Below are 23,273 nucleotides of genomic sequence, written 5' to 3' on the forward strand. Positions count from 1 at the left end.
CATACAATGTTAAACTTGGCATTTCCAGGCTCAAAACACCTCCATAGTTTACTTCATGCGGCGTTCAATAACACATATTCAGTCAAACCATTTTAGAAATCAAGATATCAGTTGCTTGGTTGGTGTAAATGAAGTTGATTTATGAGAACATTACAATTGGAGCATAAATCTTTTTCTCTGTTATGGTACTGCAGAGAAGGGACAGATCCTCCATTTAGTGGTGATCATGGTGGCTGGTCACACAGGAGCTGCAGACGCAGGAGTCGTGGACGCGGACGTTGGCCTCACGCCTGACCATGTGCGTGGCATCGCCGTGGCCAGCATGCGGCCGGCAGCTGAACTCCACGGTGTCGGTGTGATAAGTGGAGGGCTGGCAGCCTTCGGGGCACTGCGGCCACTGGTTTACGGAGGCACAGCCACCCATGTTGGGGAATGGATCAAGGATGGTGGATACGACCGGCTGGCACGCTGGCGACAGAAACGAACAAAGGCACACAATCACAAGGCGACTCAAACTCAATGGTGATATTGGTTGTTCTTCTTCTATTTTTACCTGCCTTTTTCTATCTTGAAGATTCTGGTAGAATGATAGCGTGTGTGTGTGTGTGTGGGGGGGGGGGGGGTGTATGTGAGAGTGTGAAGTAGAAGGATTTTGTGGGCCTTCGAGTGCTACAAATACATATTAACGGAGTGAATTTTTTGTTTTATATTCTCTTACACACTTTTGTGTCTCCAAAAGAGGAAATTAAAGCAAAACGATCAAAACAAGCTTTCAAAAACCCTCCAAAGTTTTATAGAGAACAGAGAAGGTTTCCGCAGAATCTCTTGACACGGCTGTATTCACGCCGACGAAATGGACAGATAATTAAGATGAATGCAATTCACTCCACTATCTTCCTTTAACCACAAACACTAAAAAGGCCCTCCACTCCCTCGAGATGATATCATCCCCCGCCATGTGAGTGCATACATCATTCAAAGTCAGGAGAAGATTACATGCAAAAATTCAAGTAAAGCCTTTCTTGTGAATGCATCCTTTTGATTACCCCCTCATCATTTTACATGTCCAGCAATGTTCAGCACTTACAGCAGTTCATGCAGGGCCTGACCTCCCTGGTAACCTCGGAGTCACAGAGCATGCGGCGGTACTGGATGCCCCGACCACAGACACCGATATCGACTGACCGGCAGGTGGACCAATCCTCCCTCATACAGTTATCCATCAAGCCCTCGGTACTCACAGCAACTACAAGAGGCAATCAACAACATCACAAAGAGTTGCACATACAACAATAGAGACTCAAAGGCCCGTATTCACAAGGGTGGTTTAAATCAAAACCATAGTTTGAATTTAGTCCATGGACTATTAGTACCTTTCATACATGTTTACTTTGTTTTCAATTTGCAGGTATTATTGGATGTTTGTTGGTGTACACAATCTGTCACACACAATTACATTCAGGAAATAACCCATGGACTAGAAAGTTTAAAGCACTTGGTGAATACTGGCCATTCAGTTTACGAAGAGGCATGGGGGCTCATAAACTTCAAGTTTCTGCAAAAAGGAATTCAAGAAACTGCTGTTTACCTATTGATGCTTAATGCCCATGCTGTTGCTGACAACCTGTTTGCACACGTCAATGCTTTTTGACAGCAGCAGGGTTAATAATTTGTGGTAACTGGACTTGGTCGTTACTTTATAAGTTTGTACTACGATAGAAATTGGCAATGTAAACTATATCCACATAGTTGTCAACATTTTTCTCCATGCCACCTGTGAATCTTGTAACCAAATCCAACACATTTTCCCCTCGTCCTCCTCTGTGAGAGTAATCTCAAGATAGACATGGTTTGTGTTTGTATCTGTATGTGTTCATGATTGCCAGTAACTGTATGGTGACGAGCACAGCAGACATCTGATTGGAGAGGGCGAAATGTCTACACAGAAACTAATCTGTGGGACCACATACCTGGTTGCATTGCATTGTTGCAGGTCACACGGATGGGAATATCAGCTCTGACACTATCTCCCTCGGGGTTTCTGCTAGGAATCACCTACAGGAGACAAAAAGAGGATCATGGTTACTCCTAGTTAGAGGCAAAAACACTAAGTTTCAATAAATCAGTTTTAAACTTGGTAACAGGCTTTTGACTTAATTGTGGGTTGCATTATATTATTCTCTGAGGTCATCTGTGTTACATTGATTTTTTCTTTCTCAGAACAAAACTCCTGTCTATTACTCATTTTAAAATGTTGTGGAGAACTTATTAAAAAAAAACGAAATAATCTATTCTGTAAGAGTGTCATGAAACCCTCTCTCAATCATCACAACATTGGAGAGAGATCACAGGTATTCTTCTCTGTTCTCTTGAGTTCATAATTCTTTAACAGACTTAGCGTCATGCAGACACCCACCCTGATCTCGAGAAGATCGTTGTAGAAGTTCTCACGCGGGTCGAGGCAAGGCTCTGGGACGTACTCCATGGCGTTACGCAGAATGACCTGGTTGATGTTGAAAACGGAGCCATGCATGTACAGCTGATTGCTGTCTGTAAGCTTTCGTAGCTGGGCCCCTGAGGGTGGATTATCACATCAAAATCACAAATAATTATGAATGCTCTCCTCAGTATCAAATTTGGGAAATAGATGAGCACTTTCTCTAACCAGCTTATCTTTGGTTTTCTCTAGATATGATGAGCAGAAACACATGGATAGATTTCATTTTGTAAATCATTAATACTACATGACAAACAATAGCACCAAGAAGAGTGGAATACAGTCAAGTCTACTAGAAATCAACTATTGAATCCAAACTCCTAGTGATTTTGACATCCTAACTAGTTAGGTAATTAAGTATTATATGAAAAAGTAACGCTACACACATGCCTACGATTATGTATCTGCAGTTCTTAACGACACAGTGATCAAAACTTGATGAATGTGTTAACGCCAGCTCCAACAGAGTCAGTCAGGATTATCGCAATGGGGTGCTGATCATTAACCCATTGAGGACAAGTCCCGAGTATACTCGGGCAGGTGTCTATGGGTAATGCGTGTTGTATCAAAATCAGTCCGTCCTCAACAGGTTAATACTGATTCCCAAAACAAGTATTTTTTCACACCACTTTAAAGTCCATGAGATGGCAATAAAAACTGAATGACTAAGAAAGTGCATGCATTTGGTTCACATGAGATAAATTTCCAAACTTGACTATTTCTGACCCATCCTAAGATAATGTACAACAGAAGTTGCCTTTGAACCTGTTGAGGACAAGGTGATTTTGCTATAATACATACACTGTATTTCCCATCGACATATCTGCCCGACTATTCTCGGGACTAGTCTTCAACGGGTTAAGGGTTGGTTATGTCTTTGCTCACTGACGGCAGTGTTGTACCATGAATACACACAATCCAATTGTGCAGCAAGTTCAAGAAGCATTTACGGAATTGATTTATTATAGCAATGCTACAGGCAGCTCATCTTTGTGTCTCACTTACTCAGCTGTGGCACCAGGCAGGTATGGCCACATCCATTACTGCAGCACAGTTGGGTGTCGGGGCAGCTGTCATGATCGACACACATCTCAGCACACATACTAACCATTCCACTGGGGACCTCTGGACATTCGTCTGGTGAAATTATTATACATGTATATGTATTTAATCTTTTAAAGGCATTATAACCAGGATAATGAGGAAAATAAACTCTAAAGATAGCATGTGTTAATAGCTGGAGCATAAACACACAATGCTACAAAATTCAACAGCAAAAGTTACAAGAAGTAAGATGTAGGAAGCTTATTTGTTATTAGTTCCAGGCTCTTCCATTTCTTACATCACTTTATGCTTCACCCATGTACTTCGGTATTGTGTTATAAAGTCATATTTGTGGTTGTTTGTTTTCTCTATTTTGATCTAGTCTTGGGCTGATAATTCATAAACACATGCAGCCAACAAGAGAAATGGATATTGTAGATTTAGAACTTACAACAAAGTCTTCATAGATTCTCAGATTTTTCTTAACATCCCTTTAATAAAAGGCATCAGAGGATATATTTATATGTGACCACTGAATTTGTGCCTTATTAATTATGCTGCATGAGCTTTTGAGGGAGCAAAGTGAGGAGACATGATATCATCAAATAAGAATGACAAAATATACCGTATTTCCATTCCAATTAGAATAAAATGCCCAAAACATCGCATAAACAAATAAGACATTGTGATCAACAACTATTTTCCAGATAGCTTGCATAAACTGAACACTGAACATTTTGAAATTTAATACAAAACTTGTACCAGAGATGCAACATATTTTCTGTCAAGAAAATGAAGATTAAACACCTTCAATGTAATCATGAATGAGGGTTACTCACAGAGTGACTCATCCGCCTTGTTGATCCTCAGTGACCCCAATTCCGGTTCGTTGATGTAAAACGTGACAATCTCGTCTTGCTGGAACCTCTGGACGAGGGTTGTCATGTTGATGGAGAGAACGGACGAGTCCCTGAGGCACACCTCCTGAGGGCGGAAGACAATGGGCATGTACGGTGCCACGCCCTGGCTCACAGCAATGTAGATGTGTAGGCGACGCAGAGGCATGACTGTATTATAGGACAAGGTGAGACACAGACATTTGATCTTTTGCATGAGGAATGCACCAAAATCCATCAAACACTTTGAAATGAATACATCAGTACTCTTGATTGCACATGGTGAGAACCTAATTCCACTCACTTTGATGCTACATGTCATGCACAACTCACACATCTCAACCATTAACTCTTTATGTGCCATGGTGGAAACCCCCTGTGTGCCACGTTATTCTGAGACACGAAGGTAGTCATGCTTTGAGAAAGAATTCTGTTTTTCCAATTTGTATAACTTCTACAAATTTCTGTTAAGATGGGCATAATATTAGGCAAAGTTAAAGAGGAATGCCAAGCTTTGTTTCGATATAAATTGTATGACCACTCTATTTTCAATTTTTCTTTTGAATGACCAGTTGCTACTGTACATTACTGTAAAGGCATGACTTTTGCACATTAAACCGTGACAGAAACAAGTTAGAATGTACAAGCAAATCCACTTGGGAACATCGCTTGATAGTCGATCACCACATAGAATGCAAGCCGTATATGAGAGGAACAAAAGCACGAGAAACGCTTTCATTGTGCCGCGGGATTAGCAGTAATTAGCGGTTTATCGATCGGTCTTGGCGGCTTTGTTTGTTGAGCAGAATATGCGAAGTTGGCACGCCGTCGATTGAGTCGGAGGTGCGAACGTGGCACATAAAGAGTTAAAACTTGGATATACAACTTCTAATCATATCTGCACTGAAAGGGGTCATCGACTCATCAGCACAAAAACAAAACTAAAGATCTTATACTGATTTAAAGCAGAGTGAAAGTCTCATTGTAATTTGACCGAGATAGATTAGTCAAGATTCTCAAGATTTCACATGAGAGCAGTAATTGTCACAATACCATATTATGTAAAGCAAATTTTGAATAATGCAAAGACATCATTCCCTCATACCTTCTGCACTGATGCATACATACAAAATAAAAGGTAATTATTTTGGCAACGAACAAAGGTGAAAAGGATCTCCATAGAAATACAACAATCTCTTTTAATCAATATAACTTCAAATTAATTTGGTTAAGGAATATGATTTTTTCTGCTGAATTTATTTTCATCACAAGAAGAAGTGAAGATCTGAGCACAAGCAAATGGGATACTCTTGAATGTTGCAAGGACTTCATCACCTTAGCTAACATGTAATCTGTATTTGTCAGTGAATACGTTCTGTCCCGTAAATATATGAGAAATGTAAAATTGTGGAATTTTGTAATCACCGACACAAATTTCAATGCAACCTTCACTGTTTGTTTGATTTCATTGTTATACTCAAAGATTCAGCCAACTTGCCTTGTCCATAGAGGAGCCTGCTGGCTGTGGAAGGAATGCCATAGTCCACTGTGATCTTGGTCCTTCCGAGCAGTGGCTTGAATGGCGTGAAGCGGGCGGTGGCCAGGGCACGAAGGACCATGTCCACTGGACCGGCCACACACAGGTAGGTCGGGATACCCTCCTGCTGACCCATATGGTCTGAGTAGATTCGCAGACCATCCGGAATCTTCATGGTGACCAGTCCGTGCTCCGCATACACCTTTACATGCAGAATGCCTGCGGGTTACAAGGCAAGAAACAACTGACTTCTTTGAGTCAAATTCATTATGAATTCAAGTAAACCCGGTTTCTTTTTTTTTTTGACAACAATAATAGATTTACGAGAATGAATAGAACATTATAATAATAGTTATTATTATTATTCGTAGTAGTAGTAGTAGTAGTAGTAGTAGTAGTAGTAGTAGTAGTAGTAGATGGAGTATTGTTGTTGTTATTATTATCATTATTATTATTATTATTATTATTATTATTATTATTATTGTTATTATTATTATTATTTCTAATATATTGTTATTATTAATATCATTATTATTATCATCATCATCATCATCACTACTACTACTATTTCTTCAGCCAAATGAAAATGACAATAACAGTTACATAATGTACAATCACATGGAAACAGCACAGTTGATGTATAACACAAATAGTATGAAAAGAGAAGCAACACATGAGCTGAGGCTCACAACAGTAATTATTTTACTGCTGCCCATAGGCATGTGAGCCCTAATGCAATGCAGTCCCATACACATAAGGAATGAATACATCTGTGTCTAGCTTAATAACAGGATTGACAGAGGAAAACATCTTGAAGGATATGACAATGTAAATCATCCATATTATTACAGTAAACATAAAGGAGGGGGTGTGAAAAAGTACCGTACATACCTTGGTGAATTTCTTCGTTGCTGGGTAGCATCAGGTTGAGAGGATTGTCTACCGAGCCCTGAACCATGAAAATAGTCTCCTCCACAGTCTCAAGCTGGAATTCTGGATGCAATGCCGTAACGTCGATGCAGTCACGCGTGGTGTTGAGTACCCACACAGTCATGCGGTCGCCCAGTGTCTGCGTGCCATTCTCGTACATATCAATCTGTCAATTTAAACCAAGGAGTGCACAGACCAATGTATTCACCTGCCACGTGCTCCCTAAAATGCACCTTACTCTTCACACTGTGGCCAGATTCTTACTGAACTACAGTGGCTCGGTGGTTAAGGTCACACTCTCTTGATAGTCTTGAGGGTCCTTGGTTCAAGTCCACTGGCAGCAATGCCTGGGGACATAACCTTAGCCACCCTCATCTAGGGCCTAGTGTGGAAAGTTGTATCATGGACGAAAAAAAACCCCACCAAACAAACACAAAAGATGGACTGATTTGTGCATTATCATGCTGATCTTGATAGATTTTGGACTTTTTTAGTGTGTGTTCTGTGTCCACACACAAAAATGATCAACTTTTGTTTTGAGTGCAAATATCCAATCTCAAAACCCACCATTTCTGGGTGTTTCAGAATAAGCCTTTACAGGTATGGTATAGTATTGGTTGAGATGAGGATTCAGCTTTTAACTTTCTGCAAGACACTGAGAAACCACTTAATGAAATGTTGAAAGAGCATACAATTCTAGAGGAATTCAAAGTTTATTTGATGAAAATCGGTATTGTAATGGCTGAGATATCCAAAAGCAAAGTATTACAAAGGATTACTAATAAAATTTGGGTCCCACCTTTTATTAGATTTGCTTTGTTTTGGTTATCTTAGCCATTTCAAAACCAATTTTCACCAAATGAACTTTGAATTCCTCTTAGAATTACATGCTCTTTCATATTTCATAAGACGTTTCTCATTATCTCTCCCCAAAAGTTGAAAACCTAACCCCCATCTCAACTGAAACTATACCATCCCTTTAAGAGTGCAGTTGCACTCACCTGGACAGCAATGCGGCACTCGTCCCGGACACCTTCCCCGATGGTGACGTTGACACGTTGTAGCTGTTCGTTACACTCCTCTATCGTGCTGCACACGACTGAGTCCAGTCCAGATGACACAAACTTCGCAGTGGCCAGCTGTAAGAGGGAAGTCATAACGTAGGGATTGATATTAGTGGTATTTTAAACCCCGTGGCCCAGGGCCACAAAACTTCCAAAAAGATCATCTTTTGGTAGCTTAATCAGGAAACTAACCGAAAGATTCCAGCGAACAAAACAACAAATAACAATGATTTTGGGACCCTTATAATCTACTATTACTAATTCAAAGTAACAGTTTCCATTGCTATACAATATAGTTGTAAAACATTCCTACACACAAAATAAAGAGATACAATGGATTTTTATGTTAGCTTTTTTCTATTTCCGGCCACTGCATTTCATCTTCCCGACACCAAAATTTCAAGAATAAGACTTAAGTAGCTCGAATGGGCCATCGGAGAAAAAAGCTTGTGTGGAGCCCTTTATAACATCACATCAATAAATAATATTAATGGTCAACATTTCATATCACCTTCCTTTATTGTTGTCAGAACACACAATTAGGACAGCCAAAGCTGTTTACTTCTGGGCTTTGAAACTGCAATACAGCGATGGAGAAAATAACTTTTCTTTTCAAACTATTTCCTGTAATTGGTACTGCATTTTAAAGTTGAAGAGAGGTGATTGCACATACATGCTACATGTAATAACAAAAAACATGCATTTAGATGTTGCAGGAAACTCGTATATGATTTTTGGTGCAAGTGCTGCCATATGATTTATATTAATATCATATATTAAATGACTTTTTTGGTCAAGTGCAAATGGTAGAATCAAAATATTTGTGATTTTTGATATTGTGATGTTACTATTAATTGTGCCAAAAGAGGATTTTATATTCTCCTGCAAAGACATAAAGACATGGTCAAGATTTCAGGGTGCTTATTGCAGAATCAGCAAGACTTGGCAGCTCTGCGAGTAGTGGTTCTACTCTACTCTTCTCCTTTTTTAGATTCCTGTTTCATTGCATTGTCTTGTTAACAACTTTATCTGAGGCATCGTATCTGGTAGAGACCTTGGCATGTAAGATGTCAACATTGCATAATGATGATACCACCTTTTGTTTACAAAGCCTTTTAGCTGTTACTGTTCTTTCTTGTTTTATATCTGTATGTTTTTTTGTTTTGTTTTTTAAAAGTACTGCTTCATTATAAATACCTAGTGCTCAGGCGTGCTCATACATAAAAAGCATGTCTGCTTAGACACCTGTTCTCTTGATATGTATTATGATTGTCTGAGTCACAATATTTCATTGTCTGTTTTTCAAAGTATTTTATTTGAAATATCATGATGTATTATGTGTTTACAGATGAATATATGTTTAATGTAGAATAATAAGTATCCCAGTGGGGAAAAAAACCCACCCCAAACCATGTTCTCTGTTTTATACAAAGCACTCATAATTTTCTATCAAATACCAACACAGGCTATAATTCATACACATCAGAGAATAAACAAACAAACAAACATTCACATCGATCTCCACTCTTGTGGAATGTTAAAGGTATGGGTAACGTGTGAAGGCATAGATTGGTGAGAGATCTCACAGAAGGTTCGGTGACGGTCAGGTTCATGCGGAAGCTCCTTCCAAACTTGTACTTCAGAGACCTCAGGTGGAGAGTGTCAATGGTCACGGTGCGAGCCTGGGGATCCATGTAGGTAAACAGGTTACTGAGGGGAAGAGTAAACATTCATTTAAAGTTGTTAAGACTGGGTAATCAATTTCTTTCTGTTTCTTTTTGAGGATATGTGTTGAGAAAATGATGTATGGCACATATTTTCATTCAACTGCACATGGTAATTTCAGCTAAAATTTCACAAAAAAAAAATACTGATACATGTGTATAAAATGCCATTTTCAAATCACTGAAGATTTGGTGGAGCATGTGAATACTTCTGCTTTTAGTTTCTTTCTCCTAAGAATGGGTAGGATTGGGTAGTCAATTTCTTTCTTTTTCTTTTTGAGGATATGTGAAGAACAAAAAATGATGTACGGCTACATATTTTCATTCAACTGCACATGGTATTTTCAGTTAGAATTCAGTGAAAATTGCTGATACCTAATGTCATCTTCTAATCACTAAAAACTTGTGGGGGGGGGGGGGGGCTTGTGAATAGTTTTGCTTTTAGTTTCTTTCTCTTGAGAATGCAAGCATTGTGTTACCAGCCATGATTGCTTTCAGATTCAAACAATAGTTTTTGTTTGGTCATTTTCTTTCTTTGTTTTGTTATTGTTTTTATACAAAAGTGTTTCCGTCTAGGGTGAAGGCTATCTAAAAAAGTTCACTTACATGCATGTTTTACACTGATGCCGATTCCTTGCAACAGCAAATTTGTGTTATCTATGAGATATGGTAATGTTGTTTAAACCTTCACCTCTCTTTGATATCCTAGTGTAATTCACTTTATCTCTCTGGTTTCTAGAATTTGTGATTTGTGTTTGGTTTGTCAATCTTCTTAACAATAAACACTTCGATTTCTTTAAACAGGGCATGGCCAGAGATTAAAACCCACTAATCATTGGTCTCAACATCATCAGCCAATAATATCTGATTGTCAATGGCTGTTTACTTCTAGCTTTGATCATAAAACATTGTTATGCTTGGTTTGTTGATTTTTATTTTCTCAGGGATCTGTTAGGAGAAAATAATGTATGTTGTCTCCACTATTCTTTCAACTGATGTGACTTACAGTAAAAACTCAACAACAAATGCTGTGATATCAAACATTGTCTTCAGTGGAAAGTTCGGAGCACTCATGAAAGCTTCTGTAATTGCCTAAACTTTATTTGCCCTGAGAACACAAACTGTGCAGTATCAGCTTCCATTGCCTTTTTTGCATTGACCAATAGTTTTTAGGCTGAAATTCTTTGGTTCAAAATGAAGGCTATTTGAAAAAGTTCACATTTATGTTTATTCTCACATTTTTGTTGATTGTTCACAACAGTAAAGTTGCGTTATCTATAAAGATAGGGTCCTGTTGGTGAAACCTTCAGTTGGTTTTAACAACCTGGTGTATTTCACTTTATCTCTTTGGTTTCCACAATTTACATTTGGATAATCAATGCTCTTAATCAATAACCTTCAAACATTCAGATTGCCTGGGTTTTTAACAGCTTTATGGCATCATGTTGAAACCTACAAAATACATTAGCTGTAATGAAGCAAACATCAATGAATGCTTGATTGTGGATGATTATTTACACTACTGTTTAGCTTCCATTACATAACATTGTGAAATGTTTGAAGATGTTACCCTGGATATTTGCCAAGACCTACAATGTACAATTATCTGTTTCTAAGGCTATTTACATTGAGACATATCACTTAGTCTGTACGCAAGCAAATGTTTAATTGATTCGGAATTTTGAGATGTTAGGTAATTTTTCTGCAACAGCATTCCCATTTTTCTGAAATTATGCAACTTTATGCATGAAATATCTCACGTGTACAATAATATAAAAATTGCTGAAGAAGAGAGAGAAAAAAGTCAGAAATGCCAGGGTTGTCCAATTCCCTCATCAAAATCAGGAAAACACTTGTATGTTCTTGCATCTGTATGGGTAAAAATGAATCCTAAATCACAGAGATATATTTTCTTGTCAAGTCATGACAAGATATCAAGGTTTTCAGGGAACCCCCAAAAAATCATGAAGACATGGTGGCTCTACAATTAACCTGTTGGTTGGAGATGGCTGTATTACCAAGAGCACAATTGCACATGCTGGCTTTTGGCAACAGTCTGATTGTATGAATAGGAGGCCACATGGAAACACTACATGCAAGTAATGGAGCAAACCAATTTCAACTTATATCACACAAATTCTTTGTAATGTGCTGTTAGTTGTAACACACAGATTTGAAAAAAGAAGATGTTTTTTAAAGTGGAGATGGATGAAAATAGAGATTTTGAAGAGTCAACTTTACATACAGAATGAAATGATTTTTTCACATCGGAGAATATATCTGTCTATGTTTCATGGCTAACAATCATTAGATATATTCATGTACCTTTAATGTAAAGCTAACCTTCTTTGCATTCTCGATAACGCTTGATATCAATCAATTCTCATGGCATATTTTGATGACATTGATAGATACATACAATAGGTTATTGGTTACATCGAAATCATCATTCACTGAGCCTCTATACTTTTCTTATCATTCAATTTGGCTCTCCTTGTTTCATTCAGATGCTTGTAATGAATGGCTGGATAAAAATGAACTGTCTACACACCTGGTCACTAGGCTGACCGGTGTCTTGCCACTGGTGATGACCGAGATGTTGGCAGACCACTGGACGTTCGTCTGCTTCTCCGTCTGCTGACAGGACGTGGCCGGAACCTCCTGGATGGTCAGGTTGACCATGCTGGTCCAGTTGGAGCACATGGTGTTCATCCACCAGGGAGGGATGACCCTTGGCCACCAGGACCAGTGATGGGTGGGGAATGGGTACCAGAAGCGAGGATACCTGGAATTGAGGAGTTTGTGGCCAATGTACAGTTGTGCAATTTGTATATTCATATCACGTATCAGGGCAATTACATTCAGGAAATGGTTGCTATTTGGAGACCTACCTACAAAATGTTGAAGAGTACAAATAATCATTTCTACACAAAAGCAACAAAATCAATGTTTGTACATAGCCTGTTATCTTCAGTATTTAAAATCCGTCCCAAATGAATCAAAATGAATGCCATCAGGTGACTAGGAAATGGTGGAGTAGTGCAATAATTTGATGGATGATGATCCCTACCACTGTGGCCAGATGTTAGGGTGATACCCATCGTGGGCAGGATCCAAGGCAGCGGTGTTCATCCAGCTCTTGGCTGGGAGGGGCCAGGCGGGCGGGGTTGGCCAGTCGGCACACCATGGCACAAAGGTCAAAGTTGAGAGGACTTGATTGATGCCCTGTAGGGAGCCTGCATGACACACAATAAACCAAGAGAGCATCACAATTAACTGAATCCCAGTGAGCAAGAATTCCAAAGCAAATAAAGTCTTTGGTTTCCATCTTGCTATGTCAAAATTCATCCATTGTTATTCCTTTTTCTCACTATGTTCTGCCACAGAGACACATTTCATTGTGAAAGTCTTACAAGAATGAGTCTGACAGAGAGAGAGAGAGGTAGATCACTTTCTGACTTACCGATCATTTGGATGAGCTGACCGCCATTGTTATTCACCTCATTCTCAACAGGATGTGGCATCTTGAAGGTGCCAAACCTGTACAGCAACTTGTAGACTTTGTCAGCAGATATGTCTTTTGGTATGATTTCAACCGTCTGGTGGAAAAATGCAAAGGAGAGAAAAAAGACAAGATGTTCTCAAAAAACTGCCTTTGACTGACATTAAGTTATTCTTGACAAAACTGAAAATGAGGAAGTTTTAAGCCTGTTGGTCTGTCTCTAGACACTCTTTGTTGTAAGCTTTTTGTCTGAAAGATACAGGTGATCAATCTGCAACCAGCTGGATAACACCACACAGACTGCAAAGATTAATGAAAATTGAGCATATTTTGTACAACAGACATCCTCAAAAATTTCCTGAGCAGATGTGTACTGGGAAAGGGTGCAACAATTGCAGCCAGATTTGACGAAATCTATACAGAAATATACACCCCTGTACATTCAAACCCATCTCATGTACACACGTAAAGCATTATCACCAAAAAATTGGAGTAAAACACAATAATTATACAGAACTGGACAGAAAGCAGGAAGCACAAAGAAGTAGTGCAAAATATCATGATTCTGGGCTAAGAAACCACTTTACTCTCGGAATGAAGACGACATCCTCTGTCAGGTCTTGTCGGACGAACAGCTGACCACCTTTGTCCAAATGCACAGTGACCACATAGGTCCCCTCGACGCCATCAACATCGACCACACGGAGGTCATGGAACACGAAGGGGGCATTCTGGGTGGTGTTCAGAGCAATGGGGATGTGGCTGGGGATTTGGTCGACGATGGGTTTTGTTGGAAGCTCAGAGCCAACAGTGTCGGACCCTTTGACCTCCTCTGGCCTGTTGATGACGACGCTCTGGAGGGGGTGGATGTGGAAGTTAACTGTCTTCTTAACAGTTGTTGGCTCGCCATGGCTCTCCGGTTTTATCAAGTGAACGTTGAGGCAGTGCTCTGCAGCTGATGAAGGGGCAGCTCTGCAAAGACAATAACATTAACCAGAATTATCGCCTTCCAATAATTGCTGCCCAGTAATATAGAAAACAGAGATGGTGATCACTGACAGTGATGTTTATAAAAACTGAAAACATGTTGCTGACAATGGTGGTGATGATGGAGAAATGATCTTGATTTGATTTGATTTGATTCATTCACAAAATGCATATACATACATTATACACAAATATGCATATAGCTTGTATTAAAATGGAATATGTCATAATAATCTGTGGATCATCATATTAAAGCTATGAAAAGCTTGACTCGGACGTCCAGTTAATATAACTTACACATAATTGTGTACAGAAACATAATACAACAAAAAAATCTTGATTGCTATATTCATCACATTTCAGCACCAAGAATCGAATAGGAATGTGGTTTGAATCAGAGCTTGACAATGAAATCATATCTGCAAAATCTATGATTGTTCTCAGACACAATTAAGATCATAGCAATGAGGTACAATGTACATCATACAAATGCTGAATATGCAAATAGAAGATTTCTTTTTTTCTCTCTGTTACAATAAGTTCTGATATATATAACAACAGCTGACTTTTCCCAGCTTTAGTAAATGGTATGGCCACTTAGAATGACAGCTTATAATGTTTCTATGACATTTCTCCATGTGGCAAAAAAACAAAACAAAACAAGAACGAGTACCCACACAATAACAGGGAGGTCAAATAGCTAGAATCAAGGTTAAATTTCTATGAACATCCAGCAAAAAGAGGTTTATAACACTTGCACTTCAGGTATACATGGATATGTGATATAGCCAAAATGAGGCACTCACCGCAAGATCAAGTTCTGCGCTCTGTCCACATTAAAAGAGCGCAATTCATTGAATGACAGCTGGCGCTCTCCGTCAAAGATCTGCCAGCCATCGGGCAGATTGAGGTGGCAATGACAGTCACCTGGCGGATCAAACAAGTTGGTTTTTTTTTTATAGAAAGATGAATCCAAACTAAGATCACTAGTTGCATTTTAAATAGAGAAACTATTTTAATAACCATGTCAATATACATGTATGTACATCCATGATTCACACTAACAATAGTCTCCAGTTTGAAAAATTGACTTGACCAACATGTTGGCTTTAATTTCTTGGAAATGAAGCCACAAACAAAAAATGTGAAGACATCATGATATTGGTTGATATGCACATACCAAACTGTACATGAAGCTTGCATCTTTACGGGTGCTATTATTTATATCTCACATGGTGACCAAAAATATGACGAGTCAATTAGCTTGGGCTACCTTGATGCATTTATTTTGATGACATTACATCAAATATACCCTTGCCTAAATAGTCAAAGTGTTAGATCAACCATGCATCTTTAATTGGTCATGCTCTAAAAGATTTCAAATCAAATGTCTTGAGTTGATTGCACCACTAATAAACTGACAACTAAGTATCGCAGTTTGATGTATAGTCATATCATATCTAAAATGTCATATATCATTAATGTTTAAAAACACTTTGATCAAACAATTGACCCTTGACTTTCATGCTGATTTTGCTCCATAATGACTGCAGCAAATACACATTCTCCACAAGACCAAGGGAGGTATATATGTACTAAAGAGTTTTTTCTCACACAGTCTGCAGGAAAGAGGCAAAGATTTTCTTCATTTTCATTGCTAGATCTTAATAGCTGGGGAAAGTCTACGGCTTGCAAGCACAGGGCCATTAATTCAGTGAAGCTGAAAAAACAATCACACAAACAAACAAACACTAAAATTGGTGTGATTACTGACCATCAGACCTGTCGCAGATCAAGTCGTGGGCACAGCTACAGATGGCCAGCGACAAGTCCTCTCCAGTACCCTGATTCTGCCCATCGATGACGATGTCGAGTGAGATGTTCTCTGCCTCCAGGCCAACGATATGGCTGCGGACGTCAAGCGAGGGCAGGCTCCTGGATTCTGGCTCCACAGAGATGGTGACCGTATTGAAATCGCTACTTCCTAATTTGTCGTCCACTTGGTATGTGAAATCGACGATGCCAATGAAGTCCTCGGGGGGTCTGATTGGCATGAGAAGCAACAGAGAAAACAGTCATCAAAGTTTGATTTGTGGTCCAATGCTCTGTCCATATCTGCTCATGGCTACATAGGCCTACATATCTGTAAACTTCACACGAAGAGTCTTTAGTCAACAGACTGTTAAGCTATCTTTGGCAAGTCTTCTGTAGGCCCTACCATAATGTACATATAATGGAAAAATGGTGCAGCAATCCACAGCTTGCCCACTCTGAGCAAACTGCTCTCTATGAATGTAAAACAGATGCTTGATGCTCAGGCAAAAATGACAACAAATAAAGTTAGCATACAAGCAACACTCCAGAATGGCTACTTTAAAGTCTGACATCAATTTTAAATTCATGCACCATGACTATAAACAATCAGAATAAAAATGCATATTACCATATCCAAGCTGCAATACACACACAATAAATTTCAAAGTTTATCTCTACGCAGCTATAGGTGCACTGACGGAATCTGAGCATCTTGAAACATCAATTATAGTATAACCCTTGTCATCATGTTGACACGCAATTCCAATACCTTTTACATAAATTTATACATGTTTCAATGAGATGAGGTAAAAGAATATTCCTCTCCGATCAATCATACTCACGTGTACACAAAGTATCCTTCCGCTTCATTCACGAGGACCACGTTCACCCGTGGCGAGGTCTGGATGTGAAAGCGCAGGTTAGGCGAGAGCTCCTGTCCAGCCCGTGGGCAAGCGGTCAGCTGGCCAAACATGACATGGTTGGAATGGGTCTTGAAGCTCAGGGGTAAGACATGGAGTTCATCTGCCCCCCAACTGCCAAAGGCTGGATGGAAAATAAAGTTTTAAAAAATACAAAGAGAAATATTGCAGTACTCTAAAAATGTCTCAAAATGTAGTACATTTCCAGATGTTTCATTCCCTGAACCACTTCATCCAAGGCAAAAAAAAAAACACACCAAACTAACACACACACAAAAAAAAAAATACCTGATCAGTGCAGTTAAACTTACATTGTGTTCAATATCTCATATTGTATATATTCTATATCAAAGAGGTTTGGGGTTTTCTTCAGAGATTTTTCTCCCCATCACCACTAGAGGGCGAACTATGTAATGGTGTCTGAGGTTTCATGGATGCTGTCATTACCCACTTGGTAATGAAGGACATCGTGCGCTCAAGTAACATTTTTCCAGCACGTATCTAAACTTTTGAACATTTACAATAGTATGCACTTCTTGATTTGGCTGCTCTTCGGTTGCTCAAAGCGTGTACGCATGAGGAGTGGTCTCACGTACGGTGCTCCCCGTGCCGACGTGCACTCACAAAAAAAAAAAAAAAAAAAAAAAAAAAATTGTACGAACAGGTTGTATGCATGCTTCACACTCTAGTACCTACTCATTATAAGCTCTTTAGGTTTCTTTTTGTTTTCTGCAACAGGACTGTGACATCAAACTGCATTAATGCTGAAGTTAGACAGTCTTCAGTGATCAATGAAGGAATATGAGATGTATGACTTCACTCATTTTAGAGTAATACTTTCTCTCATGCATCACCTGGATATGTGTAATAGAATCAGATGTCTATCACAAATTGGTTGCAACAACTCTAACTTCACCAATGAGGAAACTTGTGAGATGAAAAAATCATTACCTTACTTAATTTTCATGTAGATTCAACCACTACAACACTGCTACAACTATTACTTCTCAAAAGCATGCAGAGCACTTGCGATTTCCATAACTTGCTTCATTTATGTACAATTTTTGATAAAGCCTTTCCCACTAAATATGTATGAATTGCATTCCATCTATAATTTACAGACAACTTGAATATGGAATAATATACTGGTATCACTCCTAATGAGGGCTCACTATAAGGGCAATTTACTTCAAAGATACAAATTTGGATTCAGTGTATGCATGAATGTACAGAAATAGCAGAAAAATACATCAGTGAAATTTGAGGACAATCAGACAAACTACTCATATGTTACAAATTTTCAAAGTTTTCAGTAAATTTGTATGCTTTCATTGCTGAATAAGAATGACACAACAATTTCATTTCATTTCATTTCACTCCATTTCATTTCTGACAAAAGTTTTGAGTACAATATGACATTTGTATATATACAAAAATTTAGTGTAGCAAAAAAAAAAAAAAAAAAAAAAAAACCTGCTTATCCAATAGTGGCAAGCCAATGGAGTAAAATGGAGTCAAAATGGGCCTGAGCTTTCCATCCTAGCAGAATCTTCGTCAGAGGCAAAAAGGATCAAAAGCTCAGGCCCCTTTTGACTCCATACAACAATTTAGAGTACAACAATTGTTAGAGTCACAACAATTTGTGATGTCACAGTAGAGGAATGATATAAGAAAGCTTAGAATTATGCAAGATTTCATATGTCATGAAAAGTACACATACTGGTACCCTTGTTAACTACTACCATACATTGCGAACGATATAATTTGTTCTCCCATTGTTCAATCAGGAGTTTGCACACAATGTTTTTTACATACTTGTACCATATTATGCAGAAGAAGACTACACATAATATTGCAGTAAAGAGAAAGAGAGAAAAAAAATTAAAGTGATAAGAAGTAGTATAATCTATGACATTTTACAAGTCTCTTTTGTCTTTTTTTTTTTTGTCTCCAAGATGCCACAGAGATTAAAAGTCCCTTGTAGTCTTGCCGATATCAGTTTGTTATTATTTGTAAGAGTCATTATAACGGCATATTTCAAAGTCTCTGACTCATCTCTCCTGAAGTAGTTAAACCGACTACCTCATAAATCTGATACCTAAACACACAGTAATTTTACTACATGTACGAGCACACATGACACAGTACGTGCTCCCTGAATATTAATGGCTGCCCACAATGCTCATGAGTTGTTCATTCCACTTAACCTTGTAGTGCCCAGGCACTCGGCTTTACCTGATAAGCTTTTTCAGCAGCACTCAGCATAATTGCTCCTAACCTGGCCTAGTTGTAAAGTATGCACTTGGTAAGTTAGGAAGCCTACTTAGGTGTAGCAGTATGTGCCTCCATCTAACAGGAAGGCCATGGCGACACATTATGGGTTGGATGATTATATAGCTAGGTACCTGTAATCACTGACAATAAGAATAAATATCTGTACATACTGTAATATAAACTGGAAATTTTTGCGGTGTTGAAATTTTTTGAATTTCACCCTGCCAGAAACTAATGCGAAAATAAAAGCATGCAAATATTTTTGTTTGCCATATGTTCCAGTAGTTAATGTCTTGATTCCCCGAAATTACAAACATGCGAAACCCTTCTTACCTGGCCAGTTTAAGTGTGAAAAATTAGTCATGCAAAAATATTCACTTTTACAGTATTAGCAAAGAAAGCACCCCACCAGACGTGGCAATTGGTGAAACACAGTAAGTAAAACCTGTCTATAATGGCCATGCAGGGGGTAAAAAAAGTAGCCATTATAAACAGGCGGCTGCTATAGACAGGGTCTTTACATGGCTTTTCTCTCAGAGGGAATCTTTTTTAGGGCTGCATATGGCAGGTGGCTACTATAGACACTATAGACAGGTGACCGCTAAGGCAGGTTTGACTGTACCTTGGGTTTCATCGGGTTGTTCATGCTGTTTTCTCCAGCAGTACTTGACATGATGTACCAGGTACTGTACTTCTTCTTTTTTGACTAATTGCTTTAATTTGGACAGTGTAAAATTAAATACTGATATACACATTGTTTGAAAAAGCTCTTTAATAAATAAAAGGCAAAATCACAGACAACTGAGAGAAGGATGTTGTGTACATCCTTCAAAAACCAACATTTACAAGCCTTTCATCTTGGGGTACAGATTCTACACAAAAGTCTTACCATTTCCACAAAGAACGAATATTAAGGGAAATTTGCATAAAAAGACAAGGCAAGTGCCGTAATGTGTCTCGTCCACAAACGTACAACACCTTTTTTTTTTTTTTTTTGTTCACAAATGGACCTATGGATCAAAAGTTAGGAGTCATGATTAAATGCACAGTACATTGGGCTCTAAAAGTTCATTGACCCCTGTCTGTGACCTTTGACCTTGTGGTGACCATCAACTCCCCAAGGTACATCTACCATTCAAGTTTAGTCACAAATAGACTTACGGATCAAAAGTTATGGTCCATAATCGTAACGCGCCCTAAAAACTGAACATTGGGCCCTAAAAGTTCATTGACCCCTGTCTGTAACCTTTGACCTTGTGGTGACCATCAACTCCCCGAGGGACATCTACTATAAGTTTAGTCACAAACGGACTTATGGATCAAAAGTTATGACCCATAATCGAAACGCGCCCTAAAACCTTAACATTGGGCCCTAAAAGTTGATTGACCTCTGCCTGTGACCTTTGACCTTGTGGTGACCATTAACTCCCCAAGGTACATCTACCATCCAAGTTTGGTCACAAATAGACTCACAGATCAAAAGTTATGGTCCATAATCGAAACGCGCCCTAAAAATTTAACATTGGGCTCTAAAAGTTTATTGACCCCTGCCTGTGACCTTTGACCTTGTGGTGACCATCAACTCCCCAAGGGACATCTACCACCCAAGTTTAGTCACAAACGGACTTATGGATCAAAAGTTATGACCCATAATCGAAAAGCGCCCTAAAAACTTAACATTGGGCCCTAAAAGTTTATTGACACCTGCCTGTGACCTTTGACCTTGTGGTGACCATCAACTCCCCAAGGGACATCTACCACCCAAGTTTAGTCACAAACGGACTTATGGATCAAAAGTTATGACCCATAATCGAAAAGCGCCCTAAAAACTTACATTGGGCCCTAAAAGTTGATTGACCCCTGCCTGTGAACTTTGACCTTGTGGTGACCATCAACTCTCCAAGGTACATCTGCCATCCAAGTTTGGTCACAAATACACTTACGGAGCAAAAGTTATGGCCATAATCGAAAAGCGCCCTAAAAACTTAACATTGGGCCCTAAAAGTTCATTGACCCCTGCCTGTGACCTTTAACTGTGAGGTGACCTTCATACTTGGTAAAAGATAAAACTTTGTATGACCACTCTTCCCTCCAAGTTTGATTAAAATGGAAGCCCAGAGTACAGAGTTATTCAAGTTTTTATAGCGTTACGGACAGACGACGGACGGACAGACGGACGACGGACGGACAGACGCCGCAGGCGATTCCTTAGTCACCCCTCACCTCCGGTGGGCTCGACAAAAAGGAGGTTTGGTGCGCTGAATAATGAACAGTCACATGACTTTAACTATGCTTATGATTATTTCATATTCCCTATGACATAGATAGAATATGCAAATTTAAATTACAAAAAAAAACATGAGCAATCAGGTTAATTTTGCCTGTGTATGAGAGGCAAAAATTGATTCTACCATACCTAATGTAAAGTTCACTAAACTAAAAGGATGAAGGTAACCCGTTGTATTACTATTTTCCTATTGTGGTACCTGGTATTAAACAAAGAATCTTGGCAGTCAGTCTAATAGAGGTGGGTTAAACTTCTAATGAGCCCTCAACCAATCATCATATTTCCAAAAGAATTGTGTGTTGAGTCAAAGCAACTATATAAAGGCTTCACTGGGCTTTGCTGAACTTTAGCATATCAAATTGCTTTAATGTTTGAATTCCAGGGGTTAAGAAACTAAATTATGGACATTTCATGCCAGGCTACAATTTGCACAGTTTGATAAGACCACACTCTTTCTCTCTCTCTTTTTTTTTTCCCCTCCTGCATGTTGAGAGACAGAAGGAGAGCGATAACCAAACTGATGCATGAGTCAACAGATTCCCAAGGACAGTTCCTGGACAATGGTCTTTTCTGAAAAACTTTGACATTTTGAGCCCACAACAGTTTCAAGATAGTTTGGAGGATGTTGATGATGCAATACTAGATTCTACTGGACTGCCTGGGATCACTTTCCTCCCCAACTTTGCTAATTGAAAAAGAAAAGAAAAGATTAAAGCAAATAATTGGGGGAAAAAAGAAGAACAGTGATATATACCAGATGAAGTTGAAAGATGGGGGGGGGGGGGGGGGTAGGGAATATCAATGGGCAAGGAAACCAAGACCTGTTTTAATAGCCTATGTTTATTCCTCCACTTTTTATTCATTTATTCATTTATTTTTTACTTATTAGCCTCTGTTTTGTACATTTTCATATACATGTATGCTTGCATATTATTATGTTATTATATTTTATCTGATTTTTAAATAAGTTGAATTAAAAATTCAAAAAAACCTTCAGCACAAAAACAAAGGCCTCACCACGACCAAACTTCAAGGTTTCATTCTATCTCTAGTGCTATACTTCCAGGGTAAATTGTTCATGGTATCATCTTCAAGGAGGATAGAGAGTTGGAACAAGCCTTGCATAACCTATTCACTGTTTTTTTTTTGTTTTTTTTTTGTGTGTGTGCAACTATTTTGCTGTCAAAACTTTACATACCTGAATTACAGTATGTATTTGACAAATCAAAGTGAAATAACTTTGATGTGGCAAGTATTCTTCACAAACAGTTATGAATTGATAGAAGTTGTGTCATAAACCATCAAGGCTCAATCTTATTGATTAGAAAATTTGAAATTAGACAAATCATTCATTTTGCCAATCGTGCATCCTTTAAAAATAGAGCACATAAACAAGCAAAAATCCAAGCAACACTATTAAGTATATGACTCTCATCTTCATCTCATGTTAGATATTGAGTATAGTGACGAGTAACATCTCATCTTCAAAGATTACACCCTGCAATTTGTGTCTCATCATCATTTTGTCTGACTTGGACACATATGTATTAAAAGCTCACTTAGTTACCTAGCTCTTACCATGTTATCCTTTGAGTAATCCTGCACAAAATGTGGACATTAAAAGTGCTCTTCAAGGGAAAACCATTTCTACATACAAGTTTCACACAATGCATTGTCTAGAACAAACACCTTAACTTGGTATTGACGCTTACCTCAAACACTGCCAGCTCATTTGACATTTTCCTGGATTATGCAGAAAACTTATACAAAACATTGAAAAGAAAACACACAAAAAG

At 38.6% G+C, this 23,273-nt stretch overlaps 1 protein-coding gene across 1 annotated transcript; it reads right to left on the minus strand.

Moving 5' to 3' along the window:
- Positions 1 to 214: 214 nt before the first annotated feature.
- On the minus strand, positions 215 to 17,616 carry LOC139737956 (uncharacterized). The gene is made up of 18 exons (XM_071648621.1): positions 17,613 to 17,616; positions 16,839 to 17,040; positions 15,956 to 16,224; positions 14,988 to 15,108; positions 13,782 to 14,166; positions 13,156 to 13,291; positions 12,763 to 12,928; positions 12,244 to 12,477; positions 9,555 to 9,678; positions 7,906 to 8,043; positions 6,866 to 7,070; positions 5,936 to 6,193; positions 4,381 to 4,608; positions 3,503 to 3,634; positions 2,417 to 2,574; positions 1,971 to 2,055; positions 1,088 to 1,246; positions 215 to 468 (listed from the first exon to the last, which is right to left on the minus strand). Exons 1-18 carry the CDS (start codon positions 17,614 to 17,616, stop codon positions 215 to 217), a joined length of 3,258 nt encoding a protein of 1,085 aa, XP_071504722.1.
- Between the last annotated feature and the right edge of the window lie 5,657 nt (positions 17,617 to 23,273).

Source organism: Diadema antillarum, unplaced genomic scaffold (genome assembly GCF_040938485.1).
Source record: "Diadema antillarum isolate AM-2024a unplaced genomic scaffold, OU_Dant_1.0 seq00000717_RagTag, whole genome shotgun sequence".
Classification (NCBI taxonomy): Eukaryota; Metazoa; Echinodermata; class Echinoidea; order Diadematoida; family Diadematidae; genus Diadema; species Diadema antillarum.